The sequence below is a fragment of the Porites lutea genome, chromosome 4 (assembly GCF_958299795.1).
Source record: "Porites lutea chromosome 4, jaPorLute2.1, whole genome shotgun sequence".
Classification (NCBI taxonomy): domain Eukaryota; kingdom Metazoa; phylum Cnidaria; class Anthozoa; order Scleractinia; family Poritidae; genus Porites; species Porites lutea.
The window spans coordinates 16610188-16635636 of record NC_133204.1 but is presented as its reverse complement, the minus strand read 5'-3'; the positions used below and the strand labels follow the sequence as shown (position 1 = coordinate 16635636).

The window sequence follows — 25449 nt, the reverse complement described above, 5'->3', positions numbered from 1 at the left end:
CGGGGCGGAGCCTACCTGTATAAGGCTTTGTTTAGTATTTCCCCTGAGGTTGAGCCACATATTTGTTAAAATGTTCTTTTTAGCAGCTTACCACTGACAAAAAATTGATCATAATCATGGCTCACTATAGACCACAGATTGCCATGTTTTGATTGAAATGATAAGCACAATTAAAATGGCAGGCGCCTGGTTTTGATGAATCTTTGTCTTTCCTTTCAACATCTCAAATAAAACAAGTTTACCATCACTCTAAGTTGAAAACTGTTTGGCAGCATATTGATAACAATAATGTCTATAATTTATTGTACTGAATAATTTCAAGTATCCTTTTATAAAAATCAGATGACTGACAATTTTTCATTATTTAATAATATTTTGGAAGATCAACAACTGTACAGCTTGTAAAAATTACAAAAACAAGATATTAATGTACCAAGAATTTTGATAACCTCGACTTCTACATTAAAAACCTGAGAGGCAGATGTTTGAAAGTAATATTATTTAAAAACGCTCTAACAGTCAACTAACAGATAGGTGTTTTGTCATGATAGCCTTTGCCTGTTTTCCTCACTGCCCATAGCTCTCGGTTAACATCTGATGTGCTGGCCAACATCCCACCAACAAAAGATAGACTAGAAAACTGGCGATGACGATTCCATAGTTAAATTCTTAGAAAATGTTTCTTCATAATTTGGTCCACTTCCTTTTACATTATCATCCAAGGAGTATGTTTGTGTCTCATCGTCTGTTAGATCATCATCGGCATCCGCAGTTGCAAGACTGACGACCCTAGCTGGAGTCTTTTGTTTCCTCCTGCTTAGGCTCCTGGTTTCAATGTTTATCTGGACATTTGTTTTTTCATCTGGAATGTCACTTTGGTTATTTGTTTCCATTACGTCGTTATCATCAAATGAAATCAAGTCTTCTTTTCTTTTACTTTCAGTAGATATCCCTGATCCGCCTTTGCTAACAGTTTTAAAGTCATTTTCAATGTCCTGGTTTGATTGGGTTGGAACAGGGTGTGGTTGGACTGGTTTCCTGTTGTCAACTTCACAAGACTCTATAAAAAGCATTGAAAGAAAACCAAACCCATGAGTTACCCAATACAATGGAATCTTTGTTTTTCAAACCCTCAGGGGAAATGGGAATTAGTTTGAACAATTAGGAGTTCAAAAAATAGAAGATGGAAGAATCACACTTGTTGTACCTGTGGCATTGTTTAAAAGGAACAAAGATTGCCAACGACAACAACTGTATTATAACTGCATTCTTGCATGTCAATGTATGTACTACCTTAATTATACTCAGTCTGGTATAGATTTAGTCAAGACCAAAAACAAAGCTCTCATGGGATCTTTTGAAAAATGTCTTTCTGAGGTAATTCAATTTTTGCCATAAGCAAGAAACAAACCATGTGATAGCATGTGACACTGGACTCCGTGGATTCCCTACTTTGACAGCTATCAATAGGCCTTTTGCAATAGTGAACATGAAAAAAGTTCGCTTTTGAAAAATATTTATTTTGTTAGCAGGAACTGAAAGAGCATATGAAAATTAATAAAAAAAAAATTGACCTGTGAATTTCCAGCTGTGTATCTCAAAAGAAGCAATTGCAATGGCCGCCAGACTCGGACTTTCTTTTAGTACCTATTTCTTTAAAATTTATTTACTCAACTAGTAAAACATTACCCACCACTCTTACTGGCTAGTTCTAGTCGACATCTTTCTACTTCCTTTTTTCTGGATTCCACATCCTCTGTTAATGATGATACACTTGTTTCACTCATTTTTACTAATTCAACCAGATCCTAAAGAAGCATAATGGAGATTAGCCACAAATAAACCTAAGAATGCAAAAACATCACATTCAGTACCACATAACACATACTGTTTGAAATAGAGTTGACATTCCTCATAAGAAAATGAAAAAAAAAAACAGTCTGCACTTGTCTCAGCAACTCATATCATTTTCTAGCTTCTTAAAGGAACTACTGAAACATTAAATAATAATAAATAATAACAATAATGGTTTATTGAATATAATTCACGAGGTGGTTCTTCCTCTATCTAAACTATCTAGCAAAGAAAAACGGCAGAAAACAATTACAAATACATTAAAGGTAGGTTAGAAGATCAAAAAATTAATTATACACGTGAATAAAAAATCAAGTGTCACTGTAAGGCGTCTTTAAAATGTCTTTGACGGCTGAGGAGAATAAATAACATTAGTATTATTAACATTATCAGGTAGGTTATTAAAAAGTTCTGAAGAAACGTCTTGAAAAGTTCCCCTCTCCTGAGGTCCAGGTTTAGAGCAGAACTAGAGCGCAAGGTTCTGGTTGGTTTGTGTTTATTTTCCAGCTTAGCATACTCTGGCCATTGCTGTCAGAGAGTAAATGGCTTTGTGAGTGGCTCTTAAAGCCTGGTTTTCACTAGTGCATAAGCATAAGCATAGGCAGGACATACACAAGCACAAAATGGCATATTTGACTCAATTCTCCATACCAGCTCTCCTTAACTCGATGATAAACAAGATGGCGGACAATTGCTTTTGATATGTTCGCAATGAGGTCTGGGTCAAAGTGACCTATGATTGGTCCATGGCCTTGTGCTTATGCTTGTGCTTATGCTTGTGCTTATGTCGACCCAGTTTTCACTAGTCAAAGCTACGACATAAGCATAAGCACAAGCACAAGAAGAACAAACTTGTCCGTTTTTCTTGTGCTTGTGCTTATGTTTATGTCAATGTTGACCAGTTAGGAAGATCATTTGGACTGTTTCCCTTTTGTATCCTACGAAAGTAGCAAGGGGTCATGTTCCTAGCAAATCCCTGCCCCCAGCCCTTGGCGACAATTACCCTGGCATGAGACATGCGTTATAAACATGCAGCACATTACTGCCCTTTAATTTTCCACTCTTATTCACATGATCAAAATGGGGTCGCATAATAACAAGATAACCCTAAAGTCCATGAAGATGCTAATTAGGTGGTGCTTCCTTTGATCTTACCTGTAGCTTTCTCATCATTGTTATGTACATGCCATGCATATTGGTGGACTGATGTAAACATCCTTTATCATCTACAAAGTCGTTCCTGCAAATACACCAACCAGTTATTTTTAAATCTTAATTTCTTGTGCAAGGTTTTAATATAAGTTTGTCAGACTTCACAATCAGTGAATGTGGAATCTCAAGTTGCATTTATATTGCGCTGTATAATCTGGATGGTGTCCATGGTTGTCTAGCAACAAGACAGCAACAAGCAAAACCAAATGCTAGAATTTCAGAAGCTTTGGTTCACAATCATAATAAAAGCCAGCCTAGTAATCAACATGGTTTTTTCAGGCAGATAGTGACTAGAAAACATTCAACTTCTAGTGGTAAACAAATTAATGAGAATACATGTGCATTCAAAACTCGATCCTCAATGTGAAGAATTTTGTTGCCTTATGGCATAATTATGCCATTAGCACTTCATATAATAATTAACTTCCACTCCCTGGTTCAATGGCCATTGCTTTTCCCCTTTTGTTTTCAAACAAGTATGTGTAAGTCTTAACTGGTAGCTTGAGTGGTTCCTTAATATTTATTATTGCAAATAATTTTTATGAAATTACCTGTAAGAGTCAACTACTTCATAAAATAGGTTAGATGTGGCCTGGGCAGACAAGCTGTTCAGCCTGTATTCAGAATGTGAAGTGTCTCCAAGATTAAGTATCTGCACATGAACTGGCTCAAACAGTCTGGAAGTAAAATATTTTGCGATACAATAAAAACAATACTGATAACAACAACACCTTTGACACTAACATATATGTTGTAGTTGATTTTTTATCTCAAGTAAGTTTTCGTTTTCTTTTCTTTCAACTTCATTAGCATACATTTCCATTTCCAGAAAAACAAAAATTACCTGAGATAAAAAATTAACTATAACATAATTATATGTACATGTTGTAGTTAATTTTTTATCTCAGGTAATTTTTGTTTTTCTCTTGTTTTTGGGTATGGTAATGTATGCTAATGAAGTTGAAACAAAGGAAAAATAAAAATTACCCGAGATAAAAAATTAACTACAACATACACGTTATTGAGCTGTGGTCTGGGTCTGGGTTTATGCCTTGGTCATGCCAATTCATTATTTCCTTCACATTATCATCTCCTTTCATTCAGATTCAAAAATAAAAGCAACATGAAAGTCAGAAAATGCCAATGATTTTACGAGCAAGACAACAGCTCTATATAATTATACATCAATGTCCACTGTACAACTACTATGTAAAACTTCCAAATGCAACATTTTTAATCATATACACATATAGGAGGTGAGGAGAAAACAACAACAAAAAAAATAATAAGATCAGTGTATTTTAATGTATGTACATGTACATAAAATTGGATACCGCCCTTAAGATTTCAACACCAAGCAAATTTGCCTACACTTAAATTGAGCAAGGTAAATAAACAAATTCAAGTTTGGAAAACCAGAATCAAGTTATTGACAAAAGTGACCTGTTAACTGCCACACATGTAGTTGTTGTGGTTGCTTGAGCTTTCTAACCAATACAGTTGTACCCCTACAGTGCTGGATCCAGACTTTGAGATAAAGGAAGGGGGGGGGGGGGGGGCTCCCCTGGATCCGCCACTGGCCTATGTGGTTCAAGTACTACTGAAACTGGGTTCAGGCTTGGCTTGTAGGCCTCTAAGTTCATATCAGTGGACTTTTATTGGTCAATATGTATAAATATTTTATTTTCTTTATCAATAAAAAGTGTTGAGAAACAAAATGCTGGATTCACTATCACTGTGAGTAGCCTATTTTTCTGTGATTACTAGACCCCAATTTCTGCCAGTTGCCAGAGCTTCTGAAGATTATGAGGAAGTTGTAAGAAGAATGGGGAAAAGGCAACAAAACCAAAGCCCTTGCGGAGGATGGATCTCCTGGCTGAAGGGGTCAAGGATGCTTGTTGGAAAGCTGTTTTAATAGTAGCATTGACTGACCCCCCCCCCTTCTCTTAGTCTGAAGCCTTATGCTATTGAGCTTCCTGTTTTCTCTGACATACCCTCCTCTGTGTGAAGAACAACAAAAGCTGTAGTCCAACTTGTGAGTTGACATGTCTCTGCTCATGGACGCTGTAAACACTGCCATGATGAACTCTTTAATAAAGAGAAAGCAAAATCATTTGGTGGGGTCCAAGCAATGTCAGAGCTTCACACTGTAGCTTGCTATCAGAAATCTTTCTGATTTGACAATCTTGTAATTATAGAGCGGTTTTCATTTGAGTGTCGAAAAGTAATTGGTTTTGTACTTTCTACACGCTGCGATTGGCTTAAAAGATTCGCGCCACCTTTTCATCCAATCAGAAGTAAAACCAAAGCCAATTGTGACGCGCTCGCATGCATTTTTCCGCGCTTTGCGTCAGCCACATGTAATTACTTCAAGTTTTGATTGGTTCAGTGTATTGTCTGTGTCCTATGTGATTGGCCAGAGTAATTACTTTGGTTTTGGTTTTACGACACTCAAACGAAAACCACTCTAGCTGTTGAAGGTCTAAATCAAATTTAGTTTAAAATGGTTGCAACCCAGCTTGATTCTCAATTTCCTTATGTCTCTTAGCAATAAATATTTGTGATCATGAAAAATTAGGTTTAGGAAACAAAGGAAATGTAGAAACTTAGGGGGAAACCATTTTAACCTGAAATTCATTTGACCAACAGCATAGCCATGTTTACGGGAATATGACTTATGTTAAAAAATCTTGGCCCTATGCTATAATCTCGTCACAATCAGGTAAAATGTTATGAGGATATGTTCACTGCGCAATGTTCTTGAAGGGTAAAGGTGGCCAGGTTTGAGAGAGACAAGTCCCAGAGCACTATCTCCCTGATCAAATGTGAGACAAGAAGCCATTTTTTAGTGAATAGTCTTGCCCTCATCAAATTGGATGTTGGACATATAAACTGTTGTACTTTAATTTTATTGATCATGAGACATAAGCAAAAAATATGAACACTAGACCCACAATCAGAAAATTCATGTAAAGTTTAGCGCAAAGTTGAGTTGCATCTATATGTACCTTTTGCTGGTGTGAAATTAAACTTCTCGATTAGATTGTGATGGATAAATCTTTCCCTCATGGATACTAGAGATTGTGTGTTCCGGCGAAATTTAAACCAACCAATAACTTTCTACAACAAAACCACAGACAATAAATGATCAACAAAATAAAAATTAAATACACTAAAACAAGTATTATACACATATTTGGACAAAAATCCCACTCTCATAAGCAGAGAATTGCCTATATATACAGTTATCTAAGATTATCAGGAGTACCATCAACACAGACCAATTTCTTGTGTTCACATTGAAAACATGGGTATAAGTCAAGGCTTGAAAAAAAAAACTTGTCTATCAATTGCTCCAAGCTTTAACACACATTGCTTGCTCAAAGTTGTTAAATGCTTATCTTAGTTTACTTTACTAAGTAAAGTTGACCTGACTGGCTGGGCTCTAGCTTATTAGGCATATGCATGAAAAGTTACTTGTCCTGAAAGAAATAAGGATATTTCTCCTGTTTGGTTCTGTGTAAGTTAAGAGACACCAATCATTACTGTTTCAAATCAATGTAACAGAGTACAGATCCTTCAATCAATGAATGCTGAATGTTAAACTGGGTAAAATCAGAGTAAAACAGATATGCACATCTACTGCCTGTGAGTATCAGTATCATATATGCAACCTATTTACATACTGTAGTATGTCTTCAGATTTTTTATTGTATAATATTTCATATCATTTCCTTATGAAGGACATTTGAGACCATCTTTTTCTGACAATTTGTTCGAGTTTATAGCAATCCAAGCAATATTGTGATCACGAAGAGTAATGCTTGTGGGAAGACTATTTATTTAATAATGCCAGACTTGAGCAGTACTGTTTCATACTATGCAACTGGCCCAACAGCTGACCAATAAAATATTCATACATGTACGATCTACACCAGTATGTTAAGGATTTTTGTAATCTATATATTTCTTACTTGAACAGTTTTTCCATTGTCATTATTAAGCTCCTCTGAAACAGTATCATCAACTATTTGACCAACACCAGTGTAAAACCTGCCAGCAAAAATGACAATATCTTATAATGAAACAAAACATGTACAATAACAAAATGATTGTGTTCAAAATAAGTTGAAACCTTACTTCCGAATTTATTTTGTACTTGAGATACTAAGTCCTGGTTCAGACACCATACTTTTCATGTGCCAATCCTAACTGGTTAAGTTCGACTTTGGAGCGACACTGGTGTGACATCTGATTCAAAAAGTGCAACGTGTGTCGAGCCAAAGTTAAGTTCGACAAAAGTTCAACCAATCTGTCAAGCTTAACACTTTCGCTGCACCAACCTAAAACTGCCATACCAAATTGCTTCATACCAAGGTTTTAGCCAGAAGTGCATCCAGCCATCCTATGGATGCCCATTTTTGGAAGAAATATAAGGAAAATTCACATAATCTCTTGTTGTTTTATAGGAAAACATGCCTTCTGCAAGGCCCATTTTCAATGTCTGGCTAAAAGTCTGATTCAGACACCACTCGTTTACCCTACTTAATTTATCTGTTAGGTTCAGCACATAAGTGGAGAGGCAACTTCGAACCAGGTTTTATATTATTATTAAATTAATTCCATTCAAGACTTCTAAACTTTAAAACAAACAAAAAAGTGTTTCACATCCACTTCCCTGTGCGAAGTTGGTTATCTTAGCAGGCAGGATGAGCCTTGTCATTTTTTGCTGTGCTACCCTACCCGCTTGGGATTTTCCATGTTGGTCTAATGCAATAAAAAGGTCTCCTTAAAATAATATAAAATCCTTTAATGACCACGCTTGACTTCCTCATCTACATTCAGAGGTTTTTACCTTTTTCTTTTTGTTAAAATTTTTGTGAATAGGGAATTACGTGATATATGCCTTTTGTCTGGTGATCATAAATGCATACTTCAAAGTAATGAAGGTTGCATTGGCATTAAATTGCTTACAGCTGACCCAAAACAGGAACAACATTGATTTTATTACAAAACATAACAGGTCATTTTTGAGAACCTTAAATAAACAGAAACTGTTTTAGTCACAGAATAAAATGGAATTAACCTTTCCATACAGCAAGGCCATTATCACTTCAACTCCAACTCAAGTATTGGATCCAAAATTTTGCACTGCAGCCTATATACTCATATTTTGCACCCTAGCCCTTGAGTTGTCGTGTGCGTGTACATGTATCATGTATCAGCATATAGGTTTTACATTAAAAGCTAACAATATTTTATTGTCCTATAGAAGCTCCAGCAAGTGCTGAAAATTTCATTGTCCTTTAGTCAACACAGAAACACCAGCTACTCAGAGAAAATGATTGTTTCAGTGGGATAATAAATCCATCATATTTCATCTTATTTGTTTCTCTTGTTCAATAAAAAGAAAACATATGACCTCACGCCTAGAATTCCTTTTTCCAGTTGCTCAAATTGCACTTTTAATGCAATTTTCAGAGGTCCCAATACTAACGAATGGTTTTTTTTCTGGGCGGTGGGAGGGGGGGGGGAAGCGGCCTTTATTATTGACTGCAACATTTCTGTATCTAACAATGCTCCTTCTTTTGGCCAAGTATGGATTAAAACGATAACAATGATGATGATTTTAACAGTAGTACATCCACAAAGTGGTTGAACCTTGTTTTCCATTGTTCCTAACTGAATTGAAATTTGGAAACTTGGAGATGAAAACCAAAGGATCCTGATAAAACCACTTGGAACTCATGGGACAAGAACCAATGAAAAGCTCAACCCACATATAACATTAGAGACCATAAGTATCCAGCGATGGCAGGGGAGACATGGCTGAAAAAGCAAAGATTATTCCTTTTCTCTTTATTGAAATTGTGCATGTTCCAACCCAAATTCAGAGAAAGAAAAAAAATTTCTCTGTTATTTGTACATGTCCTTCATAAAACATAAAAATGAATTAGGTATTTTCACAACCAAGTCAAGCAGTGGATGCAAAGAAAAGTACAAAAGATTGCGATGCACTTGCAGAGTTGTCACTTTGCTTACTATTTTTTTAAGTTCTTGTGGCCGACACCATCATAGGATCTTATGGTCCCTAATACCATCCAGGGTCACATAGGCCATATTATTGGGAGGTGGGCTTCCTCACCACTTTACCAACCTTACTGCTGGTGTTTTACTGGGAGTGTTCACAAAGGAAGGACATTTCTGTTATATACAATTAACGTTTTTAGCACTAAAAAATTCAACAACAGAACTGAGTTACATGATCACTAACGAGAGGTAACAGTTTAACTGAATTTTAACCAATTTCACATACTTCTCAAAGTTCTCCGTCAAGTCACGCAAAAGTCAACTCACCCGAAAAACAAATTAAGTTATGTTGCCCGAAGTTGGTGACCTAAAGAGTTCCAGAATGGTTTATTCACAACTGCAAGTTTGGATAAATAACCTCCAACCTTCTTGTATTTGAGCTTTTCCACTTTGTATTCTACTTCTTTATGGAGAACTGATACCATCCTCTCTTCTCAATGAAATAAGCCCCCCCACCCCCTTTTAAATAAGCCCCACCCTCACTCAAATGGGCTTGAAATAAATAAGACCGGGGGGGGGGGGGGGGGGCTCAATAGACGATTAGAATAGATAATACATATTTTAAAGGTGCTTTCTAGGCTTTGTGGGTATGTATCTGAGCATAAATTAACTTTACGCGACACAACTTAAGGCAAGATGACTTTCGCGCGAGCGATTTGACCAGTTAGCTTTTGAGTCTGAAATGATTGGCAATTAACTCCCCATTAATTCATAGCTTTATTTGCTTCGCTCGCTTTATTTGTTATACCTCCCTGACCAAATAAATAGACCTATACGAGGGGGGTGAATAGGTTCGCGGATCGGCGGATTTGACCTTAAAAAGCTCACGGATTGTGGATTTCGGCGATAAATCGAGCGGATTCGCGGATTTGAAAAATACCGTGGATCGCGGGTCAGCTGAAAGTTTTGGCCCGGTTTCCGGATTCTGTCAGTCTAGAAGTTCGGATTGTGGATCGGATCATCAATTTTCGGTCGGCCTTGGTTAATGTGCTGGTGTTTTGTCGGCTAACGTTCCACTTCCGAGGTTTCCGGAAGAGACTTTCTCGTGACCCGACGCATATACATGTACTCTAGTATAGACAGCGTGACGGAAATGACGTCAGGCAACCTTTTGCATGGTTCCTGCATGGTGACACATGGTTCAGGTAATGGCGGTAATGCTAAGTGACCTGACAAGATCTGTGAATGCGTTCGTGTAAATTGTCTAAATTGCAAAGTGGAACTAGAACTATCGAGTGTGTAGCCTTTTACCACGAAGGTGCCAAAGGCGATTACTTTATTGAAAAAAATAAGTTTCGATGCTGCGTCGATTCCAGTCATTGAGGAAGTGTGGTGAACACGGCTACGCGAGCACGTTCGGTAAGTTTTATATTTGATTTATACATGAACTGATATAAATTATGCTCTTCGAAGCTATTTTAGCTAGTTTGCTTGTCTTGATCGTTAACTTAATAGACCTTTTCACGGTTTCTGTCGCCATATTGGTTGAGGGAAAACACGGCAAAATTTACAATAAATGTATGGTAAAAGTCGGGAGTTTGATGCTCTATAATTTGAGGAAAGTTGACATTCTGAAATTTCTATGATTTACAAACTAAAGATACTGGTAAAACAATTGAAGGGCATCGGTTCGCTGAGAAGCGAGAAGTCTTACTTTTTGCTTTCATACAAATTCGTTTTCCCACTAACGGCCGCTCCATTTTACAGACAAATATCTTCTTGAAAATCGTCAAATTAGTTGTTTTACCGACGGGAAATCAACCTTTCTTGTTTGGAGTTTCCACTCGCTTTGGGAGACAAGTTCGAATAAACAACAGACTCATTTCGTAAAAGGTAAAGCTTCATGCCAAGTGGCCCATACTGCCGGAGCTTATCCTGGTTTCCGTAGCATTAAGCAGCTTGGAATATTTCTACTTCCCCCTGGATGGGATGCTAGTCCATAGCAGTGTTACCCCCAGCATTATTTCGCCGGTACCCATTTATACACCTGGGTGGAGAGAGGCACTGTGAGAGTAAAGTGTCTTGCCCAAGAACACAACGCAGTGCCCCGGCCAGGGTTCGAACTCGGACTGTCCGATCCAGAGTCCAGCGCACTAACCATTAGCCCACAGTGCCTCCCACATTCATTTCGTAAGATGAGAGTTATTTTTCGTAATCACATCCGCTGGACTGTTATACTGGATTTTTGGGCCCTCACATTTAATGTTAGGATTGACAGCGACTCATGAACTATAAAAAAATCAAATTTACAAATTGATCGGTGAAATGATAAACAGGATTTTGCTCCTTATATTTAATGCTAAAATTGACGATCATTGAGTACAAAACAAACTACAAGTAAATGAAACTCTGTATTTGCACCAAAAAACAAATGCAGTTTGCCGTGGCTAACCCTTTTACCCGTCTGTTGCTAAGTGAAAAAGATTATGGTCTCAAGACTTCCAAGATTAACCATGGAAAATACTTACTGGTAAGCAAATTACCATGAAGTTGAGTTCTGCCTTTTCCGAATTTTGTGGCTCGACTAGAAGCATGTCCAAAGTGATGTCAGTAAGCAAATTTATTGAAAAATCTTTTATGCAATACCAGATACTTTCATTTTTCAAGCTTGCAGACTGTTTGATTAGTCAAATCTGTATTGTTGGAAGAAACATTATAAGCTCTGTCCTTAATGCTTAAGGTGATTCCCTAGTAAAAGAACCTAACACAGATTGTAGTTGAAACTCTGGTACACTGATGTAACAAGTAAAGAAGATGATAAAAAGGTAATAAAAAGTGGGGGTCACCGTGCTCGTTTTGACGTCACAATGCTGACAAATGCGGCTATTTTGGACCCTTTGACAAACGCCGCGCGCAGCCCAAAACTAGACAAAAAGGAAAGATTTTTTCAATGATGCATGTGGTATCGCACAGAATTTGACTTTAATGTATTGTTTATCCACTTACGTACCAGAAAAATGCCTTTTAATGCCCTTGTTTTTACTTTACGCTCCAAAGTAGAATTAAATTAGACACGCGCTATTTGACACGTGATAGCTCAATCCGTACAATTTAGTAAAATTGCCAAAAAACTGAACATAGATTTGTGCCAATTTTTTTCTCACCGAAAGGAAGCACTGTCCTTATTAAAATCATGAAATATAAAATGGGGGTCACCGTACTCGTTTTTGCGGTAGAGCTGCAGAAAGTGCGCACCAGATGCATTTTCCTTGATTTTTGAGAGAGGACTGGGGCGTGCTTCAAAATAGAATTTACGCAAAAGGTGGAAGAAAGTATTAAAAAATCCGTTTTCACAGAATTTACATCGAGATGTCACATTTAGGACACAATGTGATAAAGAAAGCGTTTAAATAAAAATCAAAGTGAATAAGCACAAATTAAACATCCACTATCGAGGTTCTCCGTGAGGAAGTCGAACTCAGCAACACGCGAACTGCTTACGTTATGCACATTCCCACCACACTGAGTCTTACCTCGGCAAGAAACAACCGCAAGCAAAATTTGCAATAGCGTTTCTCTTCGGTCAACTTCATTTTAATATTGTTACTTCACATGCTCTTTTTTACGGAGGCCATCTTGTTATGCGCAGTAAGAGATGCGAAGTGCAAAACCAGGGAATCACCTTAACGTTTTGAAACTTGAACGAAAACTTCTTAAACATGAAGTCCCGCATCTGTTGCGATTACAGAACAACGATATTAAGTAATTCATTTTTTGATGCTACAACGCTACTTTCTTTATACCAGGAAAAATTTTTCAAGTAACACGGATTCGGATTTGAACAAAAATTAAGTCGGATCGACGGATCGGGCCTAAAAATACCACGGATCGGCGGATTTGCATACCCCTATTCACCCCCCTCCTATACTAATTGTGCATCGACCCTTCGTCGCCTCCTGTCTGATTTACCACGTACAGTCAATTGTCACTTCCGGATGTTAAAGCTAATTACGAAACTTACCGATGGACTTTACCAAAAGGCACAAATCCTTGGATAGCTGAAAAGAAGACAATCGAAATGATAGTTAAAAAGAGTTAAATTCCCACTGATATCGATCAAACAACAGCGTTAGCCAAAAAGACACTCACTTGCAACTCGTTCATGTCTCAAGTTTTCTGATTGTGAATCTGTGACGGTGTTGACAATTCGGCTGTTGATTTCTCCTAATAAAAGTCCTTCCTAAAGCAAAGTTATGGAATAAACTTAGATGCAATACATTAAATTTGTAAGCAAGCCAATAACAATCCACTCACAACGTCGCCACGACTGTTCTCCAGTTCGTAAACCAGCGAAGAGAACACACAACCTGAGATGCAGACCTCCATATTTGATTTTGACGGGCCGCTGCCTGTACATTCCTATCGCGGGCTCAGAATTATCAAGCGGCCACAGACCCACCAGCATTTGATACCGTCCAGTGATGTAAAAAATCTTTGCCATTCTCTCCAACGCTGACCCCCTACCACTGACATTTCTACTAGTGCGGCTTCCACATTACGATTTTCTCCTACATAGTGTCCCCGTGGAGGGGGAGGAGGGGTGGGGAACAACCTCGTCCCCAGGGCTTTTCCCTAAAAAAATGGGTGGGGCTCCAGAATTCGAGTGATGGGGATCAAAGGATTTTTTGGGGTTTGAAATTTTCGTTTCGTAGTAGGAAAATTTGGCAAGTATTGTTTTGGGTGGTTTCATTTAAGAAGGGACCCTTTTGGGTATTCAAAAGATTCACGGTAGTACCCGCCCGCGTATCGGAGCAGCGTGTAATTTTGCGAATAAAGTACAGCCAAACTTGTTTTGTGGCTGCTTTAATATTTAAAACGTTACATTCCATCTAAGGCGCGCAAATTCGGCATGGCATTTTTTGGGGGTTAATTTTTTTTCCAGGAATTTTTTTAGATTTTGATTTTTGCCCCCATTCGATCATCCCCGACAATTCGGAGTAGCCCCCCCCCCCCCCCCCCCACCCCCCTTGGTCATGGTCCGCCCATGATGCAGGTCATAAAAAAATGCGCCGCGAGCTCTAACAGCTCGAGCAGTTTGATAACCTTTCATTCGAGATGGAATACGTATCAGACGTATAAAACTCTGTTATTGAAGCAAAAAAGCCGATAGAGAGAGTAATATAATAGAGAGATTCCGGATAGAGCCCCAGGAGGTGGGACATACCTGTTTAAGTATTTGTGGGAGTACCCCAACCCCCACCACATGAGTTATTATTTGCATTATTAACCTATGCTCCCCTCTTCCTTAACACTAAAATTAAGTTGTTTCATAGGAACAACTAAAAAAATAGCTCAACATTACCATGCCATGACTGGCAAATTTATTTAAGTGTTGGCCACATAAGTTAACTAATTTCATAGACCTCAGATATATTGTAACTTCTGACGGATATCTCAATTTCACAATATATATAAACATCTTGTAATAGTAACAAATATTTCTGTGTTTTAAGCTTAAGACTAATACATCAACTTTTTTTCGTTATATCCATTAAGGAATAAAAATTATGTCTTGACAAAAGATGATACGCCTTTTTTTTCTCTACATACAATATTAGGAAAGTTTCTGGGCAATAAACTTTACAATAAATATTTAAATTAAATGACAATATTTTGTCAAAAATTCTTTTCTTTTTCTTTTATGCGGTTCAAAAAGCAATTTTCACAGGTCCATGTGAATGCGCTTATGGCGATTAAGATTCCCTGACTGGGAAAACCGCTGAAAACAGATATCGCATTGGTATGGCTTTTCGCCAGTATGCGTGCGCATGTGTTTGGTAAGAGTGCTGCTATCCGCGAAGGCCTTGGTACAAATGTGGCATCGGTAAGGTCGTTCCCCATTATGTGTGCGCATGTGCGTAGTGACAGATGAGGACTGGGAGAACTGGCGGTTACAAATGTGGCATTTAAAGGGCTTTTCGCCGGAGTGAATGCGAAAATGCGCAGTGAGATTGGCAGCTTGCGAGAAGGATTTCAAGCAAACCAAACATTGATATGGTTTCTCGCCGTTGTGAGTGCGTAGATGAAGCCTCAGAGTGGACATCCTGGCGTACGACTTTCCACAGACGGGACACTTTTTAGGGCCGTCATCCGAAGCAAAGTGCTCTCTAGGCGTATTTCTATTGGCTACGACAACTGCTGGGTTTACTAACTTGTGCATGTAAGGTGGCACTGAGTGTAGAAATGGTACTCCGTTACCATAAAGTACCGGGGGTGGAGGACCATAAGCAGGGACGTTGCTGTGCGGTGATCCTGTCAAGTACGGGGAAGAGAGAGGCCTGGGAGGAAATATGCCGTGAGCGGGGCTGAAGTGGAGAAAGCCTGGGGGCAAGTGATGAACAGGATGAAAAGCAGATGGGTGAAACAATGGTCTCTCCATAACGTCAGGATGCACCATAGGAAAACTGAAAATAAGGAAAGAGAATTTAGTCATTATGTTTTACGAAATCATGAAGACATGTATGTTGATTCTACTATGATACAGTCAAACCTCTTTAATACGCGGGACACTGAGAGGTGGGGGGGGTTAAAGAACGTGTCCGTATTAATGGCCTGCCCTTATTAATGGGGTTGAATTTGGAGAAAATGTAAGGGCTCTGTTTCCTCAGGGACAAAGCAGACTGTCCGTAATAACGGGGTGTTCGCATTAAGGGGGATTTGACTGTAGTTGAGACTAAGAAAAGCTCCTCACCATCAGATCATTAAGCGTTTCTGGGAAACTGCCCACCTACCCCTCCCCTTAGCCAACATTTTGCCCTAAGTGAGAAGTAAGTAGCTAGTGTTGGCTTAGTGGAGGGGTGTTAAAGAAACTATTCAATTAGCAAAATTAACGCTGAAAAATTCCGTTTTCCGAGATCCAATGGTTAAAGGGCGACTATCTAACTATACTATAAAATGGGGGTTTTCTTTACTCTTAGTTTCTTCTCTGTTTGCCATGATTTGTGTTTTTGGCTTGTCTATTTTTAGAATAACTGGCTGGGAGATGATCCCTCCCTTTGGATAACATCAGTATCAAAGGATAAGAGTAAGCACCCGAATACATTGACCATATCGATCGAGGATTGGAAAGTCACAAAATATCGTTTCCATGGGTTAAGTCTACCTCACAAGGCTAGTTGGACGGAATTTCAGAAGGATTAATGATCTGAATAGTTCTTTATTTTTCTTCATTTACTTCATTCTAAAGATTACCATCTCGGCTATGAAAGTTTATTCACAACTTCTAGGACCAATACTCTTTCTTTGGAGTTAAATCGAACCGTTTGATTATCTCTGATGTGCTTAGCCTTCATGTAATGGAATGAACGAATTATATGGAAGAATCTACGAAAACTCCGTTTTGTCAGGATATAAATTAAGTCATAAACAAACAAATAAGATTAAGCGTTTTTAACTAATAACATGTAAGGTTCAAATTCGCTAGTTTTTTGCTTTTCGTTCTGTTTGTTTTTACCTCTGTATTTTCCCCTTTTTCCTTTCCTTTTTTTACCCATTTCTGTTATTTATTTGTTTATATATTTTTTATTTTTTGTTTGAGTGTTTTTTTTTTTCATCTCAAGATTGAATAAATTAATAGAAAAAAGCATGAAAGCGATTCACTCGGAAAGCTAAAACTTCTGACATTTCATTCTCAGAAAATTAAAAAACCGAGTGGAACTGAAGAAGACGTTTGGAAACGAAACATAGGAACTCCACTATTTTCCTCTAATGAATCCGGGAAACACCTAAACATATTTTTGGACCTTCGAAAGAGACCGTCATGAAAGTTTCATGACGGAAAAATTTTCAATCGAAATCCTCTTTCCTATGAAGTTTTTTCCTAAAGTACTTGATCCAATACTGAATCTGAGATGGAAAATTACTCACTTGGAGCGTGGCTCGGTGGTAGTTCCTTGCTGTACCATAGGAGCGAGCGTAAGGTGATGTGCTGTGTCAGGTTTGTTCGACTCTAAACTCTGTTCGTAGCTTGTAGACAATGTACGTTTAGAAAAAGTAGTTTGTTCGCCACTTTTAGAATCCATGTTCCTTCCTCCTGGTTTAGGCAAAAAGGGAAAAAGTTAAGATCAGCCGTTCGGAATCATAGACAACTCAACATCCTTCAGGCAGTTTCTCTTCTAGTACTAATAACCGTTTTGGAAGACATGATGCTGTTTTAAATTTCTTTAACACTATTCCGCTCAGTGCATGTCATCGTTCACCAGAGAAGGAAACTAACGGAAGTGCCTTAGCTGATAAACTCTTCTGACTTCATGACATAAAACGTCTAAAAAGGCAAAGGAAAAATGCTGGTTTGGGAGGATCAGAAATCTGTGCGAATTTATGATTCGATTTGGCTTAGGAAAAATATATCTTCATAAATTTGAGACAAAAATTTATTCCAACCGTTCTTTTCTAGCACTCAAATGCGTGGAAATCCGAACATCAGAAGACAACAGCAATGCGTAATTTTAATTTTTTTTTTTAAAACCAAACAACTTACCGGAATCGTGTGGCAGAAGTTCCAGTTGTGTTTTCGTCCGAAGGAATAGTTCACGAGAAGTCTGTTCGGATGAAGTATAACAGCCTGAGATCTGAACTCTTGAGATAACTTAAGTACCACAACACTGTCCGACAAGAGTGAAGTGAGTAATCGAGTTGTTTTTCGCACTGGAATATATAGCGAGACCAACACGAGCGGTTTGCTATTGTAATTAAGAGTATTTAACACCTCCTTTCATAACAAATACACCGCATGTCATTACGCCAGTTAGCACCACTTACCGGGTAATTAGCATGTAACAAATTCCGACCCTCCTCAATTCAAAACTAATTGCGGGTCAATTTATTGCAATGAAAGTGTTTCCGTGGACAAAAAAAAGCCACAGTTCGGGCCATGAGGCAGGAGAGGGATTTATAGCCCCGCCTTTTTTCTATTAGAAAGTCTGAAATACGTACTTCAGAAAGGCTCAAATCGGGAACATATCAGTTTTGAGGTCGTCATTAAAAGGTATGTTCCTGGTCTGTACTTCAAATCTTTTGTTAACTTCTCATTCAAGTTGTTTTTTCTTAAAAAGAAAACACACCGCTGGAGAAATTGTATGCTAATCGCAGGTCCAACAACTCTGTTTATTTCAATCTTTGTGAAGTGAATGTTACTTAGAACAATGTACTAGACCTGATATTTCGTTGTCTGGCCTCTTTTAACAACGCTTTTCAAATCAAGGGGGTAATTAGACTATTACAAATCGTCGCAATAAAGGATGCGACATGGCGTGGCTCCATGCCGAATACGAGATTTATTAACTTGAACTAGAATCCCGGTTGCTAACCTTAAAATTCGCTCATTTGCGATTTCTGTTCCCCAACAGTGAAGAAGCAAACCTGCTGTAATTAATATAACTGTTCCGAATTGTACCGAAGATGATAACGTCGTTAGAATTTAAACAAAAGATTCAGATTCGAACGTGCTCAACAAGATCAAACAGGGCGTGAATGCAACCAAGAACATACAGGATTTGCGTTTCACTTTAGGTAGTGTATCATGACACAAGTTTTGATTTTGTAACTGAACCTTTTGATAAAGTTACTCAAACCTGCTTAAAATAATCCCACACAAAGGAGTTGTAACTTTTCCGAGAGTATTTACAAAGCGTATTGTTGAAGTGAAAAACAAACACGTGGTATACACGAAACACGCGCGCGAATGATTCAACTGATTGTATGCTTGCAATAAATAAACAAACAATGATTTGAGTGTTAAAGATCATGATCTCTGTGCTTTTTCACCAAAAGTCATCGATAGTGGCAGCTTGGTCTGAACGAGACAATAAATATCTATATATTTTAGAAACTCGTTTTCACCTTTTCACCAGCACGTTATAGAAAGAGAAATACGTAAGTCAAGTCGTACGCGGTTAAAAACTATTTCCTTTTAAATTTTTTCGATGGTCTCTCCTTTCTAAGAATAGCATTTTCATTTCGTAAAGTTGAGTAATCGTTTATTAGTATTGTGAGCAATAATTTGAAAGGAATGATGATGAAACCTTTCCTAAGATCAAATGGCCAAATCGATGACCGGCCGCAGGGTCAGAAGGGCTGTTTTATGTTCCGATTCTTCAGTTTTCCAAGTAACAAGCCTTGTATTCAAAAACATTTTACCACTGAGATCTTGAAGTGCTTTTTAAATAGTATGCGCGCAGTTTAAAGAAAGAAAATTATAGGAGTTGTATCATGTCAATTTTTTTTGTATACTGGTTACAGTAATTTTGATCTGGCAAAATACTTGGAAATAAGGAAAATAATTCCACGACGTCTTCTGAAACACTTAAAGACGCAAAGACAAAAAATATTTTAAAAGTTATCGTTTATAGCCATTTAAATTGATATTAGGACTGGAAAAGTCGAAAAAGATAATTTAACTCGTTATTTTTGACGTAATAGCCAGGAGTAATTAAAAATTTATGTTGGGCGAGGGAAACGAACCTTAGAAATTGTCTACAAACGTAATGGACCAGTTATTTAAACGGAGTTTAACAAAACCGCATTCTAAACCATTTTCAGTTTGCCCAACGCTTTTATCTAAATACCATTTGGAGGTCTTATGGCCTAAGTTAGACTTCGTTTAAATATCCGACCGAAGGCGTTTAAAAATATCACTGAACCAAAGCAATAACACCCACACAAAATAATAACATTGACTAAGTTTTTTTTTCTTTTCTGCTTTCATAAATGTTCATATATCTTTTATTGCCTCTTCATGTCGAAGTGGATGGGCAAATCCTAAGAAGAATTTTGTTGCCATTTTATTTCCCAATACACGAGGTTGTAGAAATGTTGAGAAAATTGTTACTTTGTTTCTATGAAGCAAATTTATTTTTGTAGGCGAAAATTGTTTTCTGGAAAACACAATTTGTTTCAAGGAATCTTAAGTATTCAGATGAACCATAAGCGCGGCAACAGGTTTCTCAGAAAAACTGGGGTGATCAGCTTGCATTCAAGTCTGCGTACTCTTTCAGCTTTCTCTTTTAGTTTTTATTTATTTCACATTTATTTGCCACACAGTAGAAATTACAAATAATATCAGATAATTAGAAAGAAGAAGTAGCGAGGAGAGCTATAGGCCTCCACACACTACGGGGTTTGGCTGTTTCACTTACAACAATTGAAGAAAATATGGCGTAATGGTTTAAAGATCGTTTTTGAACGTTTTGAACGATAATGCAATGATCTCATACAATAGATCCGTTTAGAACGTCGTGTAAACGTTTCCAACCAGCGACTTAAGTTTCCAGAAGGAAGCAATGAAACTACTCTAAAGTAAACGAGTTTCTTTAACACACGTGTTACTTTTTGCCGCTCCACACCAAGATGTGGGAGCGCTCTCCTACCCTGGAAAGCAGCTGTTGTAACTGGCCCTGCCAATTGTCCTTTTTAAAATGTGGTTAATATTTTATTGATCGTTGTGTCAACGGAACTAAAAGCAGTATCATGGTCATTAATATTGACTAAACATGTCAAATGCGAAGGTTCTTTTTTTCAAAGTCTGCCGGTGTGTATATTTTTTATGGTGGTGTTGCAAGTACCTCAAATCATTCTGCTTAATCGAGGTGCGCCTCTGGCGTTGTCTATTATTCAGCATCGTTAGCTACAAAAGTCTGAGTAAAACAAGCTTACCGAGTACAGAAAACGAGGATTTTTGTAGAATCGCTCAGTAACGCAATCTTATTGAAACAATTTCAGAAAAGACTGTCGCGTGGCCATGTGCTGTCGACTTCGAAACAAAATGTCTATGAAATGAAGCCCAGCAGTTTCAACTAATATTCAGCGTCTAGATTTTTCGAGACGGAATCGAAAATAAAACGTTTTTAAAGTGCCCGAGAAAAATTGTTTAATCGCTGGAAGCAGAATACCCCGTTTGAAGATAAAATTCTTTGAACGGGTTAACTTCTGCTTTTTATTCTCCTTTTGGAACAGAAGTGTTTGTGAAAGAAAATAGTATCTTAACATAAGACTTTTGAGAGATTTGTTTCACTTGTCATTTCTAATCAAGCCCTGTCTTTTTCTGTCATGCTTTAACATCTGACAGTTATAAAGCTAATAACAAAAGCTATAATTACAAAAATTCGTTTCTATTATTGTCTAGTTTTGAAGAATTACAGAGTAATTACTTGTGCCTGCCCTCAGCTTGTGCCAGCCCTCAGCTTTTCCTTTTTCAAAAAAATTAGAATAACTATGCGTAAGATGTTACTCCTTGTTGCCACGAAGAGGTATGTTTCTGTAAATAAAATCTATATAGTTTCGTTAAGTATAAAAGGCGAGGTACAGACAGCGTCAAAAAAAGAATGAAATTTCTACTTAAAGTTATCGGCGTTGATTAAGGAAAAGATGAAAAAATTGTACCGCTCTATTTTTATCAAGTTTATGGTTATAAAACAAACTCATTTGTTTCAGTCTTGAATGAACTCAAGTTATGGCGACATCAAGTTAATTTTAAACACTACTTATGAGGAAATCCTGAGGTTTTACCATTCAAATGAAACCTCTTAGCGAGAACTTCCACATTTTACCATTTATTTATGAGGATTTTACGACACAGTTCGGATTATTTCATTGGTCACTATGTTATTTCGAAGGGTGAAAGCCTCTGAAGTCGGAGAAAAGTCTAAGACACGTGCTGAAATACAAAACACGGTTATTGTCTGAACAAAATGTCTATCAAATGAAACCTAAGAGGTTAAAAATATTCAACGTCTAGTCTTCCAAGACGCAATCGAAAAACCTTCTTAAAACGCCCGGCCTCTGAAGTGTGGTACGTTAATAGGTCGTACACACGCGCTGAAAGAATACAATACACAGTTATTGTTTGAAAAAAAACGTCTACAAAGTGAAAGCCAACAGTTTAAAGTTATTCTATGTCAACTTTTCCTAGACGAGATCGAAAAACCTTTTTTTAAAAGGTTTAAGAGCTCTGAAGTAAAGAAAAGTCGCGTCGTATACACGTGCTGAAAAAAATACAATACACAGTTATTGACTAAAAAACAATTCACTTAACAGCCCTTTGTGTAAGACAATGCTGAATCGGGTTGTATATTCAAAGTAAGGGTTCATTATGATGTTTATGTGGGCACGAGACACAGATACCAGTTCCTTAAAATTACTCCTTTCAAATCTGCTCAAGGGAGGAATTGTTTTATGAAAGTCGAGCTTAAACCCGAAATTCCAGGTACTTCAGAGTAAAACACCGACATTGCATGAGAAGGACGATCTAAGGGCTTGTTTCTTGAGACACGTATCGACGAAACAAAACCAAAACAATAAACTGAGCGAAGAGTGGTAATTGCATTGGTTAGGTGATGGAGGAAAACGTGCCCGGTTTTTTCCAGATGAACGTGCAAAACAAAGCCAAAGAATTACGGATAGTCGATCTTTTTAAAATAGTACAGTGTTCCCTCTTTGTGATAAGTCCAGTTTTGTTAAACAAAGATGTATTCACCAGTCTCATATTACCCATAATACATCTTCTTTACCCTTCAAATTTTGCTAAGCATTGTTTTCAATTTCTCTTGGGACGACTGTAATACCCTAGCCTCCCATGCAGGCGATTCTAGGGGAGTTCGTATTTCTTCCCGGGAGGGACGAAATACGAGCTCCCCTAAAAACGCCTGCGTGGGAGGCTAGTAATACCCAGGAGAAATGAGATCGCTGCATCGATGGATCACTTGATCGATGGATTGATGGATCGATGGATCAGTAGATCGGTGGATCATTAGATTGAAAGATCGCTGTATAGTCATCCAGCTACACGGCGCCATTTTTCTTGCCTTGCTTCGATTCAGGCAACTCGTAAAATAAGTATGTATTGGAGGATCGCTGGATAGCTGGATCGCTGGATCGCTGAAGACGAGGATCGGTGGATCGGTGGATCGGTGGATCGGTGGATCGGTGGATCAGTGGATCGGTGGATCGATGGATCGCTAGATCGCTGGAACGCTGGATCGCTGGATCGGTGGATCGGTGGATCGGTGGATCGCTGGATCGCTGGATCGCTGGATAGCTGGATTTGTGGATCGATGGATCGGTGAATCAGCAGATCGGTGAATCGATGAATCGCTGGATCGATGGATCGATGGATTTGTGGATCGATGGATCGGTGAATTGGTGGATCGATGAATCGATGAATCCCTGGATCGATAAATCGATGGATCGATGGATCGATGGATCGGTGGATCGGTGGATCAGTAGATCAGTAGATCGCTGGATCGCTGGATCAGTGGATCGCTGGATCGCTGGAACGGTGGATCGATGGATCGGTGAAGCAGCAGATCGGTGAATCGATGAATCGCTGGATCGATGGATCGATGGATTTGTGGATCGATGGATCGGTGAATTGATGGATCGGTGAATCGATGAATCCCTGGATCGATGGATCGATGGATCGATGGATCGATGGATCGGTGGATCGGTGGATCAGTAGATCAGTAGATCGCTGGATCAATGGATCAGTGGATAGCTGGATCGCTGGAACGGTGGATCGATGGATCGGTGAATCAGTGGATCGGTGAATCGATGAATCGCTGGATCGATGGATCGATGGATTTGTGGATCGATGGATCGGTGAATCGGTGGATCGGTGAATGGATGAATCCCTGGATCGATGGATCGATGGATCGATGGATCGGTGGATCGGTGGATCAGTAGATCAGTACATCGCTGGATCGCTGGATCAGTGGATCGCTGGATCGCTGGAACGGTGGATCGCTGGATCGGAAGATCACTTGATCTCTGGATCCGCCCGATCCATGGATCGGTGTATCGATGGATCGCCAGATCGCTGGATCGCTGGATCGCTGGATCAGTACATCCCTGGATCGCTGGATCGCTTGATTTGTGGATCGGTGGATCAGTAGATCGAAAGATGGGTGGATAGCTGGATCGCTGGATCGCTAGATCGGTGGATCGCTGGATCGCTGGATCGCTAAATCGAAAGATGGGTGGATCTTTGGATAGGAGGATCTCTGGATCGCTGGAACGGTGAATCGCTGGGTCGATGGATCGGTGGATCAGTAGATCGCTGGATCGCTACATCGCTGGATCAGTGGATCGAAAGATCACTTGATCTCTGGTTCGCCGGATCGCTGGATCCATGGATCGGTGGATCAGTAGATCGCTGGATCGCTAGGTTCCTGGATCGCTGGATCGATGGATCGATGGATCCGTGGATCCGTGGATCGATAGTTCGCTGGATCGCTAGATCGCTGGATCGCTGGATCGCTGGATCGCTAGATCAGTAGATCGCTGGATCTCTGGATCGCTGGATCGCTTGATAGTTATGGATCGATGGATCGGTGAATCAGTAGATCGAAAGATGGGTGGATCGCTGGATCGGTGAATGGGTAGATCGCTAGATCGCTGGATTGATGGATCGGTGGATGAGTAGCTCACTGGATCAGTGGATGAGTAGATCACTGGATCAGTGGATGAGTAGATCACTGGATCGCTGGATTTGTGGATCAGTAGATCGGGGAAGTAGTAGATCGAAGGATAGGTCGCTGGATCGCTGAATCGCTGGATCGGTGGATCAATACATCGCTGGATGGATGGATCGCTGGATTGATGGATCGATGGATCGATGGCTGGATGTTTATGCAAAAATTTAATAGGTGAAGTGTGTTATGTGCACTATGAAAATATTAAATTGTGGCAGGTAAAAGCTGAGCGGAAGTTGTTTTAATTAGTTTAGGGAATTACCTGGGAATATAAGCGCGAGTAAGACGTTTGGCTGGAATTTCATGCGCCCAATACAAAACAAAGCCAAAGAATCAACGAGCCTGATCTTTTAGTACGTGACAATCGTTCTTTACGATAAATGAACGGACAACTGTTTGTAAAGCAGATGTTTTTAGGCAGGAAGTACGCAACGCCTCTTCTGATTGAAATACAGTAAAACCCGCTACTAAAAACCTACTTTTCAAGAAACAGTTAGGCTAGAATTTGCCAGAAAGGTCCCCTCTATACAAGAACCTGTTAAACCTAAAATTTGAAACGTGGCCTTCTTTTCTAAAATCTATAAAAAAAATTCGTACACTTGGGCAAATGAGATAAGTCAACATGCATTCAGGATCCTCCGTCTCTGGAGACATGCGTCCTATCCCTCCAAATGCAATATAATGATATGCAGATAATATATGAGGAATAAGCTGAATACCACCTAATACCCTTAGCTATGATGCATTTTTCCCCTCAGAAAAACAGAACCCATTTAAGAACTTACACAGCCTAAATCTGTGCTAATCACCATTTCTGTAAGAACTTGTT

At 38.8% G+C, this 25449-nt stretch overlaps 2 protein-coding genes across 2 annotated transcripts; both read right to left on the bottom strand.

The window, feature by feature from the left end:
- Nucleotides 1-347: 347 nt before the first annotated feature.
- Nucleotides 348-13495, bottom strand: LOC140934956 (BRCA1-A complex subunit Abraxas 1-like). The gene is made up of 10 exons (XM_073384512.1): nucleotides 13411-13495; nucleotides 13246-13336; nucleotides 13118-13154; nucleotides 7041-7119; nucleotides 6075-6186; nucleotides 5061-5154; nucleotides 3618-3743; nucleotides 3010-3094; nucleotides 1694-1808; nucleotides 348-1060 (listed from the first exon to the last, which is right to left on the bottom strand). Exons 1-10 carry the CDS (start codon nucleotides 13480-13482, stop codon nucleotides 633-635), a joined length of 1239 nt encoding a protein of 412 aa, XP_073240613.1. The 5' UTR covers nucleotides 13483-13495; the 3' UTR covers nucleotides 348-632.
- Nucleotides 13496-14818: 1323 nt separating this feature from the next.
- Nucleotides 14819-17177, bottom strand: LOC140934296 (uncharacterized). Its single transcript, XM_073383949.1, has 2 exons — nucleotides 17023-17177; nucleotides 14819-15560 (listed from the first exon to the last, which is right to left on the bottom strand). Exons 1-2 carry the CDS (start codon nucleotides 17175-17177, stop codon nucleotides 14819-14821), a joined length of 897 nt encoding a protein of 298 aa, XP_073240050.1.
- Nucleotides 17178-25449: the final 8272 nt, after the last annotated feature.